At 43.9% G+C, this 19,364-nt stretch overlaps 1 protein-coding gene across 2 annotated transcripts in view; it reads right to left on the reverse strand.

Moving 5' to 3' along the window:
* Positions 1-19,364, reverse strand: part of epha3 (eph receptor A3) — a 102,479-nt gene that overhangs the window by 19,414 nt on the left and 63,701 nt on the right. Inside the window, exons 6-12 of one of the 2 annotated variants that reach the window (XM_053439559.1) lie at positions 16,777-16,901; positions 10,583-10,745; positions 9,866-9,968; positions 9,242-9,306; positions 7,862-7,987; positions 4,820-5,005; positions 1,889-1,950 (exon numbers count right to left, since the gene is read on the reverse strand). In XM_053439559.1, coding sequence (XP_053295534.1) covers positions 1,889-1,950; positions 4,820-5,005; positions 7,862-7,987; positions 9,242-9,306; positions 9,866-9,968; positions 10,583-10,745; positions 16,777-16,901 — 830 coding nt within the window. Of the gene's footprint in view, positions 1-1,888; positions 1,951-4,819; positions 5,006-7,861; positions 7,988-9,241; positions 9,307-9,865; positions 9,972-10,582; positions 10,746-16,776; positions 16,902-19,364 lie in introns of both variants that reach the window. The other variant, XM_053439560.1, reaches the window with a different exon arrangement.

Below are 19,364 nucleotides of genomic sequence, written 5' to 3' on the forward strand. Positions count from 1 at the left end.
TCCGACAAATAGCATGTGGATGAGTGTTTTGTCTGGAAGGCTATTCACATTTGCATTAGCTGCCGTACCACGTCATTTGTGAGAGGAGCGTGAGTTGAGTGTGTTTTCCTTTGAAAACCAGCCGGGTCCACCTCCCATCCCAGTCCGACCAGGGCAATTAGTGGCCAGACCACCTGGCTTAGTCACTACAAAGCTCTGCAGATTCGGAACATGGACGTAAGCTGCGGTGCATATGCTATGCATTTGCGTGAGTGTGTTTGCACACATTTTCAGTGATAAAGTACAGGCCTCTGGGAGCATGTCAAGAATCAACGGCTACTCCTCCTGGATGTGAGTGGATGCCGTGAAGACACATGTGGAAAGAAAAGGGCTAAAACAGGCCTCGGTACAGGAGCTTTCATGCCAGTGCTGTGAACCAGGTCTATTCCTGTTTAAGAGACAGAGGCAAGGCTAGAATCCAATTCACTCATGGCCGAGAGAGAAGCAGGGAGACAGATCATAAAACCTTAGAAAATTATAAGCCCTGAACGGAGAGTCAAGCTGAAACAGTCAGAATCAGCCCGATCTCAAGAACATTATTTATTAAAAAAGAAAGTTTGAAGTTTTAGGAGAATCATTTTGGATTTAACAACTACACTTAACACATTTCAAGCCAAATCAGTCATGTCCTATGGAACTATTTTCTAACATGGAGAGTATGTCATGTATATTGTACATGTGTTCTCTATGTAATTTCGTCAGTTGATCGCTGGTAAATGTTATATTGAACTGTTTTGTCTTTCATATTATCCTGCTGCAGTTGCAAACTATACTTCCGCCAATGCAAAGCTGTCCTCTTATGAAACCACAATTACATTCACTAGATCACACATCTCACAACTATCTTTGGATCATAACTATCAGTCCTCTAAAGATTTTTTTTTAAATCCAATAGTTATTCTCTGAGAAATTAGTGAAAATGTATAAAATTGCCTCTAGCAATGTCAAAGAAAGCAGAAAGAAAATCCTTAACCTCTCCCCTGATGCAGAGACCCAACAGAACTAATGGGTTTGCATCCTTCCACCACGTTTTGTGATAATAAATCCTGTAATCTTTAATCTTGTTACAAACAAACAAACAAACGGGGGTGAAAACATAACCATCTCGGCCAGTGTAGCCTGTATATCTTACACTGGCTCAACTGTTGTGCATGGCCCCTGTAAAATAAAACAATAAACTAAACTTTCACGAAGCAGGATTTCTTTTATTTCACTGACCGGGTCACAGCTGTTAGTTAATAGAACCCGGAAAGATTTATCTGGTGATGTTCAGACACAGCATTTAAACTAAGAGCTATTTCATATCTTTCCCTGGTGAGACTCTTACACAATGTCTTTTTCTGGACACAATGTATTTTCAAGGTTTCATTCATAGACAGATCGGTCATTTATAAAAAAACAAAGAGCAAAGATTGACTGCCCTGCTCTGCGGTGACATTTCAACGCAACATTAGGGTACGTGAGTACCAGTGGCACAACTCCTGTTCACTTCCAATCTGTGTGCGGGGGGGGGCTTATATAGTATTTGCTTCCTGTGGCGAAGAAAATCCGCGGCTTGGCTTCACGTGGAGTTCAACTTTGGTGAACCTTGATCCGCGATATTCGCCCGCATTTGCGTATGTGTGACCGCTGCCTTTAGATTGTGCATTTGACAGGTGCATGACATTCCCCCCCCCCCTCCTGCATTTAAGGCGGCTCCCTGGTGTGAGGGCCCTAATCCTCAGCCGGCCGCCGAGTGTGTGTGTGTTCCCCATCAAGCTGCCTCTGGTTGCGTGTCTCTACGATGCATGAAAAACACACACTTCTTCCTCGGGTGCAGTCGTGAGTGTTCGTCCGTGTCAGTACTTACCCTCAGGAAGCTGTCCAGGGATCCGTTCTCCATGTATTCTGTGACAATCATCACGGGTTTACCTGTAACCAAGAGGATTTCCATTAATGGTCACATCAGATCAGAGGTACTTCTCACAGAATGAGGGCAACGACTCTCGTGCTCAAATATCATACCACACTGAGATTTATCCACCGACACGGGGAGTAACCAGGGAGGGCTGTAACTTGACTTAAAGCAGATATACAGAGCTGTGCATGTACACAGGCTCTGATAGGGGCCTGGTTGAACTCTTTTCTGTCCATCATACACACACACACACATACACAGAGCAAAATGAACTGATCCTAGTCATAGTTTTAGGGCCTCGGCAGGTCAGCTGTCAAAGTGTGACATCTTTATTCCTGTGGAGGACCCGGCTGTAAATCCACGCCGCCTGCGATCATCTGTACCTGATCAGACTGCGGCGGACTCACGGTTTACTACCGAGGAAAGAAAGAGAAGAAAAACTCTCTTTAAGAAACCTTTAAATCAGCCGTGGTTAAAAGAGCAGCATCGGTGTCAGAACGTGTTTGTGTCCCAGATGGCTTTGTTCTCCCTGCTGCACTGTTACTGTAGCGCCATATGCTGCATCTCCACTTGATTCTGATTAATGTGCCCTCCTCCTCCTCCCCCCCCCTTCTTTCCTTCTCAACAGATCCTTTCTCTATCATCCCTATACCTTTCTTTCCCCATCACCCCCTTTTTCACACATCTGGTGAAACAGACATTTTGGAGGAGTAACATGGGCTGAGTGGAAAGCGCGTTGGAATCGATTGTTAAGAGAAACAAATATAATACTCTCTCTGGAAAATAATATCTATGAACAATGATGGAAGTTAGACTCAGTATCTGTAATGCAGTCCATGCAGATCTAGTGACTGACTAGACTCACAGTGGAAAAAGTCCCTATGAGTCAATCTGAGTTTGACAAAAAGTCCTATTTGTGCCAGCACATAGCTGAAAGTTAATGTTATATATATATATGTATTACTGCTGTAAAAAATATGTCACTCTCCCAACTGCAGTATTTGACCACAGTAATAGATACAGTTTGGCTCTAATGGCTTTTATAGTTGAAGATGGGAACACACACACACTCGGCCCCTCCCTCCTGTCCTCTTCCCTTCTCTGTTCCCAACACTGGCAGAAAAGATACAGGCCCCCAAGCCCCATTTGTTCTGTGTGCATGCATGGCCGTGAGAGAAAGAGTGTGCATGTGTGTGTGCGTTTGTGTGTGTGCGTTGGTGTGTGTGTGTGGGTGTAACTACAAATATGCAGCCAGTGGAAAAGCCAAAAGCAGCAGCAAGGTAAATGGGGTGTGAAAGTCTCAGGATTATTAAGAATTAACAGGAGCAGCTTAATAAATCACCCCACCACAGTGTGTGTGTGTGTGTGTGTGTGTGTGTGTGTGTGTGTGTGTGTGTGTGTGTGTGTGTGTATGTGCATGTGTGTGTGTGTGTGTGTGAACCAAATAGTCCCCCTAAAACTCTGCCCTGCACTCATACCGCTGCAACTCGGGCACATATATCCCTCTAAATGTAACACACACACACACACACACACACACACACACACACGTAGACTAACACTGAACACCGAGCTTCTCCCATTAGTCTAAAAGCAGCAAATAAAGCCACAGTTGTGTTATTGCAGCATTTCCCACAGACTGGACATGGTAGAGTGGTATTCGATGAATTAGACATTAGTTTCTAGGATGAGGGCTTACAGACATACAACCACTTCACATTCTGGATGTACTGTGTTCAAGGCTCCGGCTGAATGGACTTTCTTCACAAAGCAAAATGCAAAGAGATAGAGATGACTCAGCTGACGACTACTGGCTGCCTATTTCACTGGATTCAATTTCACCATTCATTAAAGAGAAAGTATCTAATACCCTCAAGAAAAAAGAACTCTTGCCAAAAGAATTCAATAATTCGTTGATTAGCTTTGCCCCTTGAGAATCAGCGATAGCTTTCAGGTCTGTCGGTGATGACTCACTCTGATGAATCCTAAGTATCAGTCTGCTTTGCCCCACTCAGCTTTCAGCAAGTGAAACAGAAAGAAATCCTTAGTTTTAAAAAAATATATAAGGTTGAAAAATGCGTCTGTGTCTGTTTTCACCGCACTCTTTGAGATCCTATGTTAGTGAAGCTGCTTTTGATTCAAAGAAGTCACGGCAATAAGTCACTGAATGCAAATTTCAGAGCCAGGCGGCAATTAAGGAACCGAGAAAAACACTTGGGAGGAGAACAAAAAAAAGAATCAAATGAATAAGAGACAAAATAAGAGGAAAAATCAAAGACAATAAAGTGAGAGGGAAGTTCTCCAGGTATTTAATTCTACTCTTTAGAAAAACATGGCAGAGCTACTTAACAAGCCCGGTGCCGCGGGGAGAGACGGAGGCCTGGCCCGTTCCTCAGCGACAAAGTTCAGACTCATTAGTTCCCTTTTTCTGCAGTCACTTCTTTTTAAAGAGGCCTTCCGTGTGCTAATGATAGTCTTATAAAGAGGCCCAGAGGGGAGCCGGGCGCAGATATGGATTTATGGATTTACGCCCCGCTTTGGACACCGGCTTTGATCAAAGCACATTGATCTGCGGAGATTTACACCGTGGCAACTCAATAAAGCTCCTGCGCTCATTCACAGGAGTGTCGGCCGCTTCACAGCCATTTGTCAAAGACAATTGTAAATCCGGAATCGGTCAAAAAAAAAAAAGTCTCTCTGGAGATGTTGGATCTGTGATGCAATGGGAATACAAATCATATCTCTATTCTATTCTACTCGATTCTATGCTATTCCTATTTTTGAGTTTATCTTGTGATGATGTATTTTTTAAACGTAAGCGACTTACATAACTTCAATTTGGCAAAGTCACTCCCCCCTGCCCGTCGTGTGTGGTGCACTTACTGCGCGTCACCACCCCCTCCAGCCTGATGATGTTGGGGTGGTCAAACTGCCCCATGATCGATGCCTCGGCGAGGAAGTCCCGCCGCTGCTTGTCCGTGTATCCTCCCTTTAGAGTCTTGATGGCCACACAGATCTCCTTCTTGTTGGGCATCTTCAGGCGACCACTGCACACCTCGCCGAACTCCCCTACAGACCATGAGTCAAACAGGATGGACTGGTTAATACAACGATTCCACACAATTCCACAGTGTTCTGATGGTACACAGTGACCTTTCAACTTTCCTTGTATGTCCAATTTAAAAAAAAGCAGTGTGACCTCACATTCACTCTGATCAATCTGGATTTGTTACCAGCGTGTGAGCATGTGTGTGTTTATGTCAACTCCTACTTGTGTGTGTGTGTGTGTGTGTGTGTGTGTGTGCCCTGTCAGCGCTGTTGGCAGACCGGCCACTTCAAAGCCAGCCAGCCCTTCTGCAGCTGGTGACAGGGATTAGGCCGGACTGCGGGAGATGAGCCGAGTGTGTTTGTGTTTGAGTGCGTGTATGCGTTTGTGTGTGTTACTCCATAGTGTAAATGCACATCGAGCGCGCTCATGCGTGGTGATGTCAGCGCTGAGACATGTGCAGATCTCCCTCCGTCACGTACAATCATTTCCCACAGCGGCTCTGGATCAGAGAGCACGGGTCAAATCTTGGACTTGAAGGGACGGCGTCTGGAAGAACTTATCCAGAATAATTACAGCCTGTCCAAACACCGAGAGCAGGCCCGTCCCTTCCTGCTCTGTTCTCCTGACCCTCGGCGCTGGACGGGCGGATAAGGCCGGACCGACGCACCTTTCATTTTTTTCCATATACGTGGTCACTCCGAGAAAGAAGATCTGGGTCTAACGAGGCTTGATTAGGGACACTCTCTCCTTTCCTGATTTCTGGTGGAGGTGGATATCCCACTTTGATCTGAGAGTCTGACCCGTGTAGAGAGCGTGGCGCATGTGTTCTCTCTTTTAACACAAATCACCGATTGGCAAGCAGATCAAAGTCTGGTTAACATGTTTAAAGAAGACAGATGGAGGCCGGGGCAGGGGTGGAGAAAAAAGAAGTGTATATTGAGGTGTATACTGTTCATGAGCTTGTATAGCTTTGTTAAAATCACATGTACAGACAGAAGGCCTCTACTTGCACTGAAGACTTTCCATCATGGCTTTAGCTTTAATGTTCACTTACAAACTTTAATTTGTCCTTGTGACCGCATCAAAATGTTCCCAGGCTTTTCTGTTCATTTAGATGAGATAAGATTCCTCAATATCTGCTGGTGTCTAAGATTTCATTATTTTGTTATTTTAACCACACACACACTTTGCTGGAATCTAACATCTTAAGTTGGTTTTTAGAGTCAAATTAAGGCAAATTCTGATCTTTATAGTTCCTCTGATTTCACAGATATGTTATAGAACAGATGAAAGTAAACTTATTACTTCCACCAAAGAGGTTGTGTTTTCTCCTGCGCTTGTTAGTCAGCAGCATTACACACAAACTACAGTGCAGATGACCACCAAACTTCATGGAAGGATGAGGTATGGGTCAGGGAACAACTTAACACAGTTTGATGCAGGATTTTTCCTTTTCACTTTCTTTAACTTTGTGAGATGGAAAGTTTTTTTTCAATACTCTAGTAAAGTTTGAAGTGAAATTGCAAAGAAAGCTTTGGAGTTGTGTGCATTGATATCATATTGTAACCTTCTTCACTCTGGACTTGTGTGTAAAGGCTCAGGCTTAATTCCTTTTTTTAAATAGAACGTTGAAAAGAACAGATTTTAAATGATCACTAATTATATTTTAATTACATTAGTTATTCATTTGAAATGATTGAAAGCTTTAAAGTTTTTCCATAATGTTAAATCTGTACTGTGAATACTTTTCTAGCCTGCAACAGTACACATAATATAACGATTCAATGACATGCATGTTAATTATAGAACATTCCCACAGAAAAGCAGTGTGGGATTAATATAATCTACAGCACAACACAAAGAACCACATTGAACTTTCCATATCGGATTTCTAATTAAAATAAAACCAATATCCATATTGTGTCAATCCGACGCTATAGAGATCAGCATAGATTGGTCTCCGATATGGACGATGAAATATGCAGAGAGGAGTGGAGCAGGGTCCGGTGTGGACTCAGGTATTAGACTCTCAGCCGTCCTGACAGCTTTACAGAGTGGAGAGCTGCAGGGACTCTGGAGACTGGCCTGCTGTTATGCGCTGTGCGCTTTGGTCTCATCCATTCTGCCTCAGCGCTCGACATGAATCACAATGCATTACCCTGCACTCCCGCTCAACTTATCAGGGAGGAGAGGAGCGGAGAGGTTTGCTTTACTGTTCTGATAATTAGATTTAGTTTAGGATTACAGCATCAGGCAAAGAAGAGACGAGAGAGAGGCAGGAAAATGAGGGAGGAAAGAAGGAAAGAGGGAAATTGAGATTCACAAATCACCATCTCTCCCTCTCCACTGTATGGGACTGGAAAGAAGAGACTTCAAGCTGGGGCATGAAAATCTTTCTCATTCCCAGCTGTGTTGTGTAAGTCTTACAGTTAAACTAGCCTGCTGCCATGAACATATATATATATATATATACATATACACACAGTATATATGTCTATATACACAGTATATATAGAAATACTACATGCACACATTTCTTTCTGAGTGTTCATGCACTTGGTTTGTCTGTGTCATTGAAATAGAGCATGAAAGAGTGAGGAGGTAAAAAGGGTTCTGATGTAAGAGAGGGAAAAAGAAGAAGCAAAGTATTTTCTTTTAATCCAGTTTAAAAAAAAGTTTTTGCTACTGTTTCCTGAACTGAAAAACCTTTGGATGATGAATCACGAAAACTGGTGATCTACTTTTTACCTGAGCTGAATAATGTATGTCCTCATTTTACTCACTGAGACAATCATCTTTAACTATGTTTATAATAACAATGTTATAACTAAATAAACTCTATTTGGCATTTTGGTGAGGATGAAGTGAGGCCTCACCTGCTCCCACAACTTTATCTATGGCGATGCAGGAGGCGTCCAGCTCTTTGGCGAACTCGTGCACGGCCTGGCTCGGGTCCTCGTACGTGTGGGGGTCCACGTAGGTCCTGATACCCGGCAGACGCACTGCAGCAGCAGCAGAAGAAGAAGAGCAGAAGGTTAATGACCATTTAAAAACTCTTGGTAACAAGCGTCCACTTGAAAGAAACTTTGAAAATCCTCCCTCAGTCTGAATTTGTGAGTTTTGGTTTAGACTGGATCACGATGGGATTTTAACAGGAAGCAGTTGATGCAGTAAATCACGTGTTAGATCAACAGCAGCTCTCAAGTCAAACAGTTTTAACGTCTTTAAGTAAATCTCAGTTTTTAATAATGCACACATGTTTCTACGCAGCCGATCTGTGATACAAACACAAACAGTAACTAATAAAAAAAGACCCAAGTGACGTGTCCAACATTATATTATATTAGCTTTGGCTAAACTTAAGAATTAGATCATGCTCACAAAGAAGACTACGGCTTTGGCTGCTCCTCAGATGGCCATATCAGACCAAAGAACTCAACGTGGCTATGTGAGTATTGTTTATAGACAGACTTGAAACATGTGAATCTATTCTTTAAGTAATAAAGTTGTGCTTTATGATCCCCCCGTGGAGTTTTTTATGTCCTGCCTCTGACCCATCCTAACTATTCATGAAGGAGTGGACAGATGCTGCGCGGTGCCTGGGGAGTTGTGGGCCTGGGTCAAGGTTAAAGGTGGGAGACAGTAAATAACACTTCACATATAAATAAAGCAGAACAAGTAAAAAAGTGTGTGGAGCATTTTTTAAAACCTGTGTTGGCCGACATCGGACTATCAAGCTGTTTCCTTGGCCCTTTTACTCTCTGGTCAAATTTTACATTGAAAACTAACTTTACATCATCATATGAGTGAAAGCTTTTTCATCCCTGGTCAGATGTGCATCAGCTGAGATGACTTTCCTCCGGGGTAAACCTCATAATTAGGGGTCATGTAAACCTTAATTCTCAGCACTGGCTGCAGCTGGCTACGGGAGCCGTCTGAACTTGTTGCCTTTCCGAGTGAAGCCTCGCGGATTGGTTTGCAAATGGACCGAGAAACCTCCTTCTCAATATGGTCTCGGTCCGACTGCAGTCCTCTCATATGACCAAACCAACCGAGGTAGAGGGGGAACCACTTCAAGCGTGGAAGGATCAGCTCTAAAACAACCGGCGGCTGGCGTAGTGGTGTGAGAAGTGCTCGGAGAGAGAGACATCTCCCCTGAACGTCACTCACACACTGTACCTCCGCTCCCTGACCTGGTGAACGGTGGAGTGCAGAGGGGACGGGTGGAAGCAGGCCTGGGGAGAACTAATACTTACAGTGACCGTTGCCAAAGTGCAGTCTTTTCTCATCAGGATGTTTGGATCTGCTGTGGCAACAAAACCTGCCAATCCAAACAGAGAGAGGTCAGAAATAGTGCCATGTATCCCAATAAGACGTGGCCCTGCCTGGAGGGGAGCGAGAACTCTGCGTGTGTGTGTGTGTGTGTGTGTGTGTGTGTGTGTGTGTGTGTGTGTGTGTGTAATCCCGGCTCTTATAAGCCAAGAGAGGATCAGTAAGTCTTATAATGAGCCATGGATTTATACTCTCTCTGAACAGTACTGACTGCCAACTTCAGCCACACACAACGGCAAGGCCCAGGCAGAAGCACACACACACACACACACACACACACACACACACACACACACACACACACACAATTCTTCGTTTTCTCCTCTGAACACACTCCCTAATACATCTCTCACAATGTGTTTTTACAAGAACTGCACTAGACATACTGGATAAATTACATTTCTCCAGTTCTATGTGGTGTTAACATGTAAATTGTATTTTTAGCCAAATAAACACTCAGTTTTAATGAAACGCTGATGAGAGCAGAACGAATGCTGTGATTGGAAGAGAGGACATTTGGACTGGAGTCAGGCGAGTGGTGGACCGACCTGCCGATGAGGACGTAGAGCAGCACGGTGAGCAGGATGATGGCCACGGCAGAGGAGATGGCGATCAGAACCACCTGACTGTTCTCACTGGAGATAGAGAAGGCTGCTGGAAAGACAGAGAGCAAAAAAAGCAAATAAATCCTTTAATCCATTAACAAATATTAGCTGCCTCACAATCTACCCTCACCATATGTGGTAAAACATCGACATCATTTTTTATTTCAGTATAAGAACACATTAAAGTTGATCTGGACACACTTATTTAGACACACTAATCCTAAGAAGGTTTTTGTAAAAGCCCGTAACAGCATTCGATCAATAAAGACCACATGAGAAGTTTATTAAACTCAGAAGTTTAAACACTATGGATCCAATACTGCTGTCAAAGTTAGACTATGTTGACACAACGTCCGATATTTTGTGCCAGTAAATGCAAACATATTTCAATTTGGCCAGCTTCATGGAAAAATGATCACACCGATGTTGTTGCTACATCGGAGAACAAAATCTTTGGAAACAGTTATTAGACCACCGGACACAAAGACTCTCCTGTGACGCACTGCAGGGCAAAAACTCCACGTGGTTTCACAACGGCAACAGCATCTCACTATTCTTTATTAGGTATTTTATATAAAAGGACAAGCACTGGCCTCACGTCTAATCTGCAAACCCAACATATTTCCAACATGCCGCGGTGTATGTGTGTTCTGAGCTTACAGTCGGGGCTGGTCTCGAACTGGAAGCTGGGGCTGCTGGCTCCGTACCCGGCGGCGGTGCGAGCTCGGATCTGCAGCAGGTAGGCGGTGTTGGGCTTCAGCCCGTTTAGAGACACATTGCAGCCGCGTGCACGGAGGATGGTGTAGCTGGTCTCATGCTCCTCCTGTCAGACAAGAAGGACAAAGACCAAGACGGACAAAGAGAGGAATCATATATTTGTGAAAAAGCTGTTTTGTGTTTTCTTAGAATACACATTTTCGGACAATCATTGAATATAACACACCCACACACACTCACGCACACACTTACACACATCAACACCACCAGCCCGTTTGGCCGCTCTCTCTCCCAATCTGATGAGTTATGCCCTTTTTATTTTATGACTTCTCTCTCTACTGATCTCCACTGATAAAGCAACAGCAGGATTTACACACCAGGTCTGCGTTTGGCACATTGCTTCCAGATGTGGAAGGAGGAAAAAGCAGCAGAACAGACGAGAGGGCAGCAGGTCGATGCAGAGGAGAGCGAGTAGCCCAACGAGCTTTCAGTTAGAAAAATAGGAGGATCTAATCAGGTCATGTTGTTGGGATTTTAAATATATATAGTTGTACATTATCATCTGCTTGAGAAGTACATTTTTACAGTGGCGGTTCTTGGATTTTTTTTAATTAGGGGCCATAAAGAGGCCACTTAGCAAAATGTACTGTTAGCTCTATAGCATCATTGAATTTATTTTGAAGTTTGTTCCTTTATCAAGCACATTGTTTAATCTCTAATATGTATTAGTATTACTAGTGAGTGATGAATTTATGAAAAAAATAACGTTTAAGCACTTCAGGGGCCAATCAGATTTCAGCAGGGGTAAGTGCCCCCCTGCCCCACCCCTGGATCAGCTCCTGCATATTTACTGCAAATTAAACACTAGTTGGTGAATTAAACACAATTTATCTAATGAACATATTATTATGCATAATACTGCAAAAAAAAAATATTATGATATACTTGAATATTTCGTTTTTACATTTTCTGTAGGAGAACAATTTCAATCAACTTTGAAATGTGCTTAAAGGAATGTTACTCGTAATTAAAAAAAATATTTGAATTCAGTTAAAACATGGTAAAAATACATCAAGGCAACCGATCTCTGCCAAGAAGATTCACATTGTGATGGATTGGGTAGCAGAATGCACCACTGGCACATCAAATAGCATGAAATGAAATAAAATAAAGAGGTGACACTGTTACTGCCGAGCTGTGTGAGATGAATCTGCAGGGGGATGAAACCATTTAGAGGCTAATTTATGTCTCGAACACAAATGTCAACAAATGTCACGTTCCCCTGTCTGAGCCTCACAGCCCATTTGAACTGTCCACTGCTAAATGTGCCGGGCCCGGCCGTGCCCTCCAGGCCTTCAGTCCTATTAATGCTACGCTCAGTGCTATGAAACCAACTGTCAGACAGGAGGAAAAATAGGGCAAGGCTGATCCTAAATCTTTCAGGCAACCTACTAGGGATGACTCCAACAATCCTAAAAATGAGCTACATGTTTTGCAACACAGCCAAGGCTCATAAAAACCATTCAAGGCCGATGTGTGCCATGTCCGGGCAGAGTGGAATCCTCGTTTTATAGACCCCCGGTTATTAACAGGCGCTCATTGTTAAAGGCTACGGCATAAACACTCACGGACATGCACACATGCACAGGCTGCGTCCAAGAGCAACTTCACGCCCACTAATGGAGTGGATCAGAGTTTTATGGCGCACAAAGCTTTTTTAAAACTGGTATGTGTGTGAGGAGGTAACCGATACACCAGACCTGCCCTGAGACAAGTCTTCAGCGCAACTATAAATCTGCTGGGGACTTGTTGCAGTCCGGCGCACAGGGCGGTGGGCGAGCCCCCTGGAAATCTCACACAGGTGTTACTGCACAAGCATTTGTGTGCGAGGGGGACACACAGACACTGAGAGCGACACAAGGGTCAGACACCTCTCCTCTACGAACGCTGCAGCCCGACAAGCCGTGTGATTGTGGAATATCCCATTGTGTGTCTGTGTGTGTGTGTGTGCGTGTGTGTCTTGCCAGCACACGGCTAGAATTTAATATGGCCTCTGCGCTGCGTTCTGCTTTGATAACGTAAACAAGGCTGTAGAAAATTATAGCTTGTATTACACACACATTCACACACAGTCACAGATGAAAACGCACACGGACCCACAAACAGGAGATGTGCAGCAGAAGTCTTGTAAATACAGTGTTCCAGCCAGCATTCCTTCCATGTGAGACTAAATAAACAGCCCGAATTAAAGCGCTCCCTCTCTCTCTCTCTCTCTCTCTCTCTCTCTCTCTCTCTCTCTCTCTCTCTGCTTTTTAGATTAAGGTGATAAAACATGCAAAAACAATCTACAGGTTTATTCCCACAGAGTGCTCTCAAATGCCTTATCGGCTGCATAGCAACCTTTAACCTTTAGAAGATCATACAGTTGGCCCTGGGATTTTCAGAGATAAAGCCCCTCTCTTCTTCTTCTTCTTCCTCTTCTTCTTCTTCTTCTTCTTCTTCTTCTTCTTCTTCTTCTTCTTCTTCTTCTTCTTCTTCTTCTTCTTCTTACTCTTCTTCCTCTTCTAGGAACCTTTTCGGGGTTGGGAATTCCCAGGAATATAAGCAAACGTGCCCAATAAGAATTCCCATATATAGGACACGTAGGAAGTGCACAGCCCGAACAGTTTAGACACTCGGGCCTTTGGTTTCATGACCGTGTGGCACGGCGGAATGCGCTGGCGGAAAAGAGCTGTGTGGGCAGAGTCGGAGCCAAAACACATGGTTAGGTGGGTTTTCATTTAGAAAAGAAAAAGAGCTGCAGTGGGTTTTCCTGGCACGTCCCATCCCGGCTACTGATATCATGAACCTCCTCATCGTTAACAGAGGCACAACTTCAGTAGACATCTGCATAATGTCAGCCCGACACATACATCCATCAACCTCCAGAAAAAAACTAAAAAAGCCAAATCAGTATTTCTTAACAGCTCCAGCTTAAAGGGTAAATGTGCTATAACTAACATACCATGATTATCAGAACTGTGTATTGAAAACTGCTGAGACGCATTACTTACAAGGCTGAATGGAAAATATAATATGTAGAGGTGGTATTAACAGGACTTAATTATAGCAAAAATATAGTAATACTGATTTTGGGGCATGACCTAAGAAAGAACTAAATTCAATTCAGATGCAGATAAAGGTTTTTTTCGTTTTCAAATTTAGATTTTTTAACATTTTGGTTGATTTCTCAGAGAATAATTCATGGATATTGTTGAAGACAATTAATCAGGCATGTTTAAGGTCCTGATAATTATGAGTGAATGCACTTTGGTGCAAATCTAAATAGAAATTTAAAAGTGGTTTCATAAGGGGAGGTATGCACTTTGCTGAGTGACATTCTAGTTCCATGTGCATTCACTCAGAGTTCTGTGGTATAATAAACCAACTTCCTGCTTCCAATGGAAACTTTGAAAATGTTTCTGTGTTTAAAGAACTTACAAACAATGGCTGCCATGACATGTTATTCATGATGCTAACTTTTTAATACTTCAGGCATAATAACATGGCCTCCCAAAGCGCAACATACTATGTGCACAGACATCTGGGTTTGCATGGCTAGCTGAAAACTCAGATTTGCATTGAAAATAACTAAAGAATATTATTGTTCTCAGTTTTTAAAATGTCTCCTGCTTACTCCTGCTTCCTATTGAATACTGAAATGCATCTGCAGGAAAAAAAAGTAGTCCACTGAGTTTTCCATCTACGATGAAAGTACTTTTAATTGAGTGATGTTGTGCGGTTGTTGGCAAAATATTCCTTCTTCCCCTGTAAGAGGACCTAGAGTTATTGGTAAATTGCGATTGGATTACGTGATAATACACACTGTGTATGTGTGTGTTAAACTTGTGTAAATACAGACGGAGAAAACCGCAAACACAGAAAAGCTAAGCCTTGCTGATGCTGCAAATCTGAACATCTTACTAAAAGCTCTGTCTTTTAATCTTGGTCGCTCTGTGCACAGTTTCACCCTCCTGCTCGTGTGTGCTTGCAATTATGCCTGCGTGTGTATATGGACGGCTCTCTCTGTCTCATAAGTGAGTAATGGTGTGGTCTCAAACTCTTGTCCTCCTATGGCCTTGATCGTTGGCATGCCAGAGGCCGACAGCGTCCCTCTGCCTGCCACACGAAGAGGCCTCTGCCCTGGGTTGGGACGGGGGTCTCCCCTGGTTGTCCCAGTTTATTCTTCTGCATGGAAGAGCCCTTTGTCCGGGGTTTTAAAATCCCTGGGTATGTATGGCCGCTGTGGAGAATCGTCTGGGAACCTGGTTTGTGTGTGTGTGTGTGTGTGTGTGTGTGTGTGTGTGTGTGTGTGTGTGTGTGTGTGTGTGTGTTTGTGTGTCTGTCTCTGTGTGTCTCCATTAATTCCCGAGAGATGTGATGTGATTAACAGAGATCAGTACAAATGCCCGACGTTTTGTCACAGAGACTCTATGAATTGATACACAATCGTGATGGGTGAGCATGTGTGCGTGCGACTGGTAAACCACACTGGAGAATTAGACCTGCGGTGAGTTCTGACCTGGTATCAGCCATTAACTTCTACTGTCGATGTTTCCCGGCCTTGTTTTAACATCTTAGGTAAGGATGGCTGAGCAGGGAACAGAGTTTAGAGAGGAAACAGCTTCTGTCGGCCTACTAATCAAGAGATTAGGGGCCACTGTTGGCATTCAGGCAAACTGTGATCCTGGACACACACACACCCACACACACACACACACACACCCACACACACACACACACGCACACGCACGCACACGCACACGCACACGAACACGCACAGACACACACACTGAATCTGCCAGTGTGATTAAACTTGCATCCACGGCTAATTTCACCATCAAATGTCAGCCATAGCACAGCGTTGGTGCTGAAAGCCAGTGTAATTCGTTCTGCACTAATTTCCCTCACAGAGGAATGAGAGACCCCACAGACGCATTTACTGTCTGCCATAAAACTTGTCTCCATTAAGGAGGCGAGGGGAGAGGAGGACAGGATGAAAGATAGAGGGAGAGGTGCAGAGGGGAGATGCGAGGTAAAAAAAAACAAAGGGACGGAGGGCAGGGGCAGGGGCAGGGGGAAGGATGCAGAAAGATTTATAAGGGGGGGGGGAATAAGAGAGGCAAGGAGAGAGAGGAGGATATTAGGAAAGGAAATAAGAAAAAGGAGGACACAAATAAAAACGGACAGATAGAAAAAATTATGATGTGGGGCTTTTGTAAGAAAGAGTAAATACGATTTTTTATTACCCTAGTTAAATTAATTCCATTCTCAGACTGACATACTTATCCGTAGTCAAGCGATCCCCAATAACTAAGTAACGTGGCCTTTTTTAAGAGTGAACCCATAAAAGAGGCATCAGACCACTATGTCCTGGCATCTGAAAGTGAGAAACCCCATTTCCAACCGAATGCGTTTTAACTAAAGCCCAAACTGGTCACATTCGAGCAGAGTTGAACATTTTTTCTAATCCAAAGTATCAACTTGTGTTATTGTAGTGTGACTTTTGGCTTCGAACATGAAACACATGGAAAACAAAAAAAGCACCTCTGATCTTAAAGTTATAAAGAATATTCCCTTTCTTTTAAATCTGGCTGGAGTTTGATGAAAAGATTTCCACTACTTTATCGCATTCACGTGTGGGGAGGTCGACAGGAAGTGGGACGGCTCGACCAGAGGAAACCTTGGACGTGTGCGCTCTCACCTGGCTCAGCTGGGGAGGGGACCCCAGCGAGCACCTGCTATGGGCTCGAGACCCAGAAACCTTACGGAGCCTGCCAAGACTCTTTCAGCCGTTGAGCAATTTTCATAGGAACAAATGCATCACGGCCTTTGAAGCAAAGTATCTGGTTCTACTTAATAAATATCCACGGGTGAGAACAGCTAGTGTTGCTCTGTCCAAACATAACAAGTTTGAAGTACACTAATTAAAATGTTATATGTGGAAGAAATGCTGGGAGTGGCCTCATATATACAAGATACATAGTGCAGCCTTCTCATCCAAACATGTTGAACTATTCCGTTTATATGTGCAGGTTATGATGCTGCTTTGCTCAAAGGCACATATACATTTTATCAGCGATATGCTCTGCACCAACCTTTTCGTAGTATTTGATCTCATAGTCCAGGATGATGCCGTTGGGTCGTTCTGGTTCCTGCCAGGACAGAGACACACTGTTCCGAGACGTCTTTTCCTTTCTGATCACTGTTACCGGAGATGGAGCTGGACGAGAGACACAGAGAGAGAGAGAGGGGAGGGGGGGGGAGAGTGTGAGCTCCTTTATACCGAGGTTCAGTGGAAGTTCAGGCCCCGGTGTTGCATCCTGGCAATTGTCTATGGTTCCTGTAAGCCTAATTTATTTAGCCGAAGCCCAGTGGGGCCATATTAAAGTCTGTGGGCCGGGGTTTGCTGCTCGGGACGAGACAATGTGCACTAATGCAAACACTGGCTGGAGTCTACATCCACTCACACAGAGTCAGAGATATCTGCTCTTCACCACTGTTTGAGCAGCACAGAGACCAGGGCTCGGTCCAGAGGCTTCAGCTTCAATTCATCAGGAGTAAAGAAATGTGTGAATCCAGCTTGAACACCTGAATGTTCAAACCAAGGTCCAGGGAGCAAACTAAAGACTTTTGTGAGACATATACATGTGTCCTAACTTGTCCTAAACAAAAAATAGTTGAGTTTAATCCGGACTTAGACCACCTCTTTTGACCCAGATACATTTTGGTCAGTTGGTTTGGACCAATGTCAGAGGATAGAACAGAAAAGTCTTAAAGGGAAAAATGTAAAATTGACTATCCCTTTAACTGTCACCTCCACACTCCCTCTTTTCCTTTTCTATACTGATATTTATCCACTTGTCTCCTGAGAGTTCTTCAAAAAACACATGAAAGTAATCATATTTTTACCTGACATGACCTCCTGCACCAGATTACTCATATTTTAACTCCAGCATAAAGCATTTATAAATTAATTCTGTCTTCCTATCATTTTACGAAGATAAATTCTCTGAAGCTCATACAGTATAAGCAGTAATAACCAGCACATTAAAGTCTGCCAGGTCAAATTTGAGCGGTAATCTCTGGCAGGAAGCACTGGCCAATTTCATCAAAATAAAAGAAAAACAAGGCTGTGCTTGGTTACCACCTCAGCTCTGTGTAGAGCTGGTGAGAATGTGAAGCTCCCATTCATTCATTTACATTCAGTCATTTTCACACAGTTCACGATTTTATTCCTTGAGAAGCAATTTCTCCACAGAGATCAGTGGTTTGTCTGCTACTGTAGTGACCATTGTTCCACTGCATTTTGAAAAAGTGCTTTCTTTTCAATTTGAAACCCTTCACGGCGTCTCCCATTCCTTCTCTCTTTCTCTCTCTCTCTCTCTCTCTCTCTCTCTCTCTCTCCCTCTCTCTCTCTCTCCGCTGTCCCCATCCCTTTCGGTTTGGTGCGCTCTCCCTCGCCAATCCTTCATCCATGCGTTGCCTAGCCTCGGGGAGTTCACATGGTCCCAATCTGGTAATTCAGCACATCCCTCCCTCCATTAAGCCCGGTACCCCTCCCTCCGTTCTGTCTCTCGCTCTTCACTCCCTTTCTCATTTCCCTTTTTTACTGCTCTCTAATTGCCAGGCAGCTCCGGGGCCAGCCCGGCATCTGAGGCATCGACTTTTAATTTTATTAGACCACAGGAAAAAACATGTTTGTCTTTGAAATGTTCGAGCCTTTCTTGATTGTGATTATATGGCTGCATGGTGCGCCTGTGCGTGTGCGCGTGTTTGTTTTTTTTTTGCGACTTTTTCCGTGCATGCACCCGTGTGCGTGTTTCCGCGGGAAGTTATTTTTTCTGCTGTAATGAATCCAGATGGGGAGAATCTGTTTCTATACCCCCTGCTCCTCCTCTCATCCTCTCCTCCTCTTCTCCTCCTCTCCCTCTGGTTCTGATAGCCGGGTGAGGCTGTGCTTTTTATTGGCTCTGTGGTTTATGGTGGTAATGATTTACTGTGTCTGGGCCGCTCGGAGGCAGCTTCAAGTTCCCTCTCCTCCTCCCGTTCCTTCTTCTTGCCTCCGCCCCCACCCCCCACCCCCTCTCTCTCTCTCTGTGCATGTCTATTGGCGGGCGCTTCACTTGCTGTCACTCTCTCTCTCTCTCTCCCTCTGTCCATAGTTTGACTGTAAACCTGATGCAGTAAACCAGGCCCATAACGCCCTTTAAAAACTGGCCTTCAGCGTCATTCACCTGTGACGTGAGGGGCCTGATGCAGCTGTTGGAACGCATCTATTTCTCCAATACAACACTGGTGGACTACTGGAAGTGAGGTTGAGGATGGAACTAATTTTTATCTTATATTAATACATGATCCATTTATGATGATGATTGAAATATAGACTAGCTAATGGAAAACGTGCCAAAACTCATCTTTCCCCCATCGCCCAATCTTACACATTTCTTTGCACACATTCTTGGACTTCACAGCTATTGACCATCACCTCCTCCAGACATTGTGGGAAGACATTATTGATTCAGGGGATAAAATATTGACGAGGTGGCAGAAACTAGACGAACGCTCCTCTCTGTCTCTTCATGGTCACTGTAAACCCGACAGTCACATCAATAAGCAGCTGAAAGCAGGTGAGAGAAGGGATTCATGGTGGCTGCGCTTTCTCCCGACAAACTCTCCTCTGCCA

The sequence above is a fragment of the Pleuronectes platessa genome, chromosome 14 (assembly GCF_947347685.1).
Source record: "Pleuronectes platessa chromosome 14, fPlePla1.1, whole genome shotgun sequence".
NCBI lineage: Eukaryota > Metazoa > Chordata > Actinopteri > Pleuronectiformes > Pleuronectidae > Pleuronectes > Pleuronectes platessa.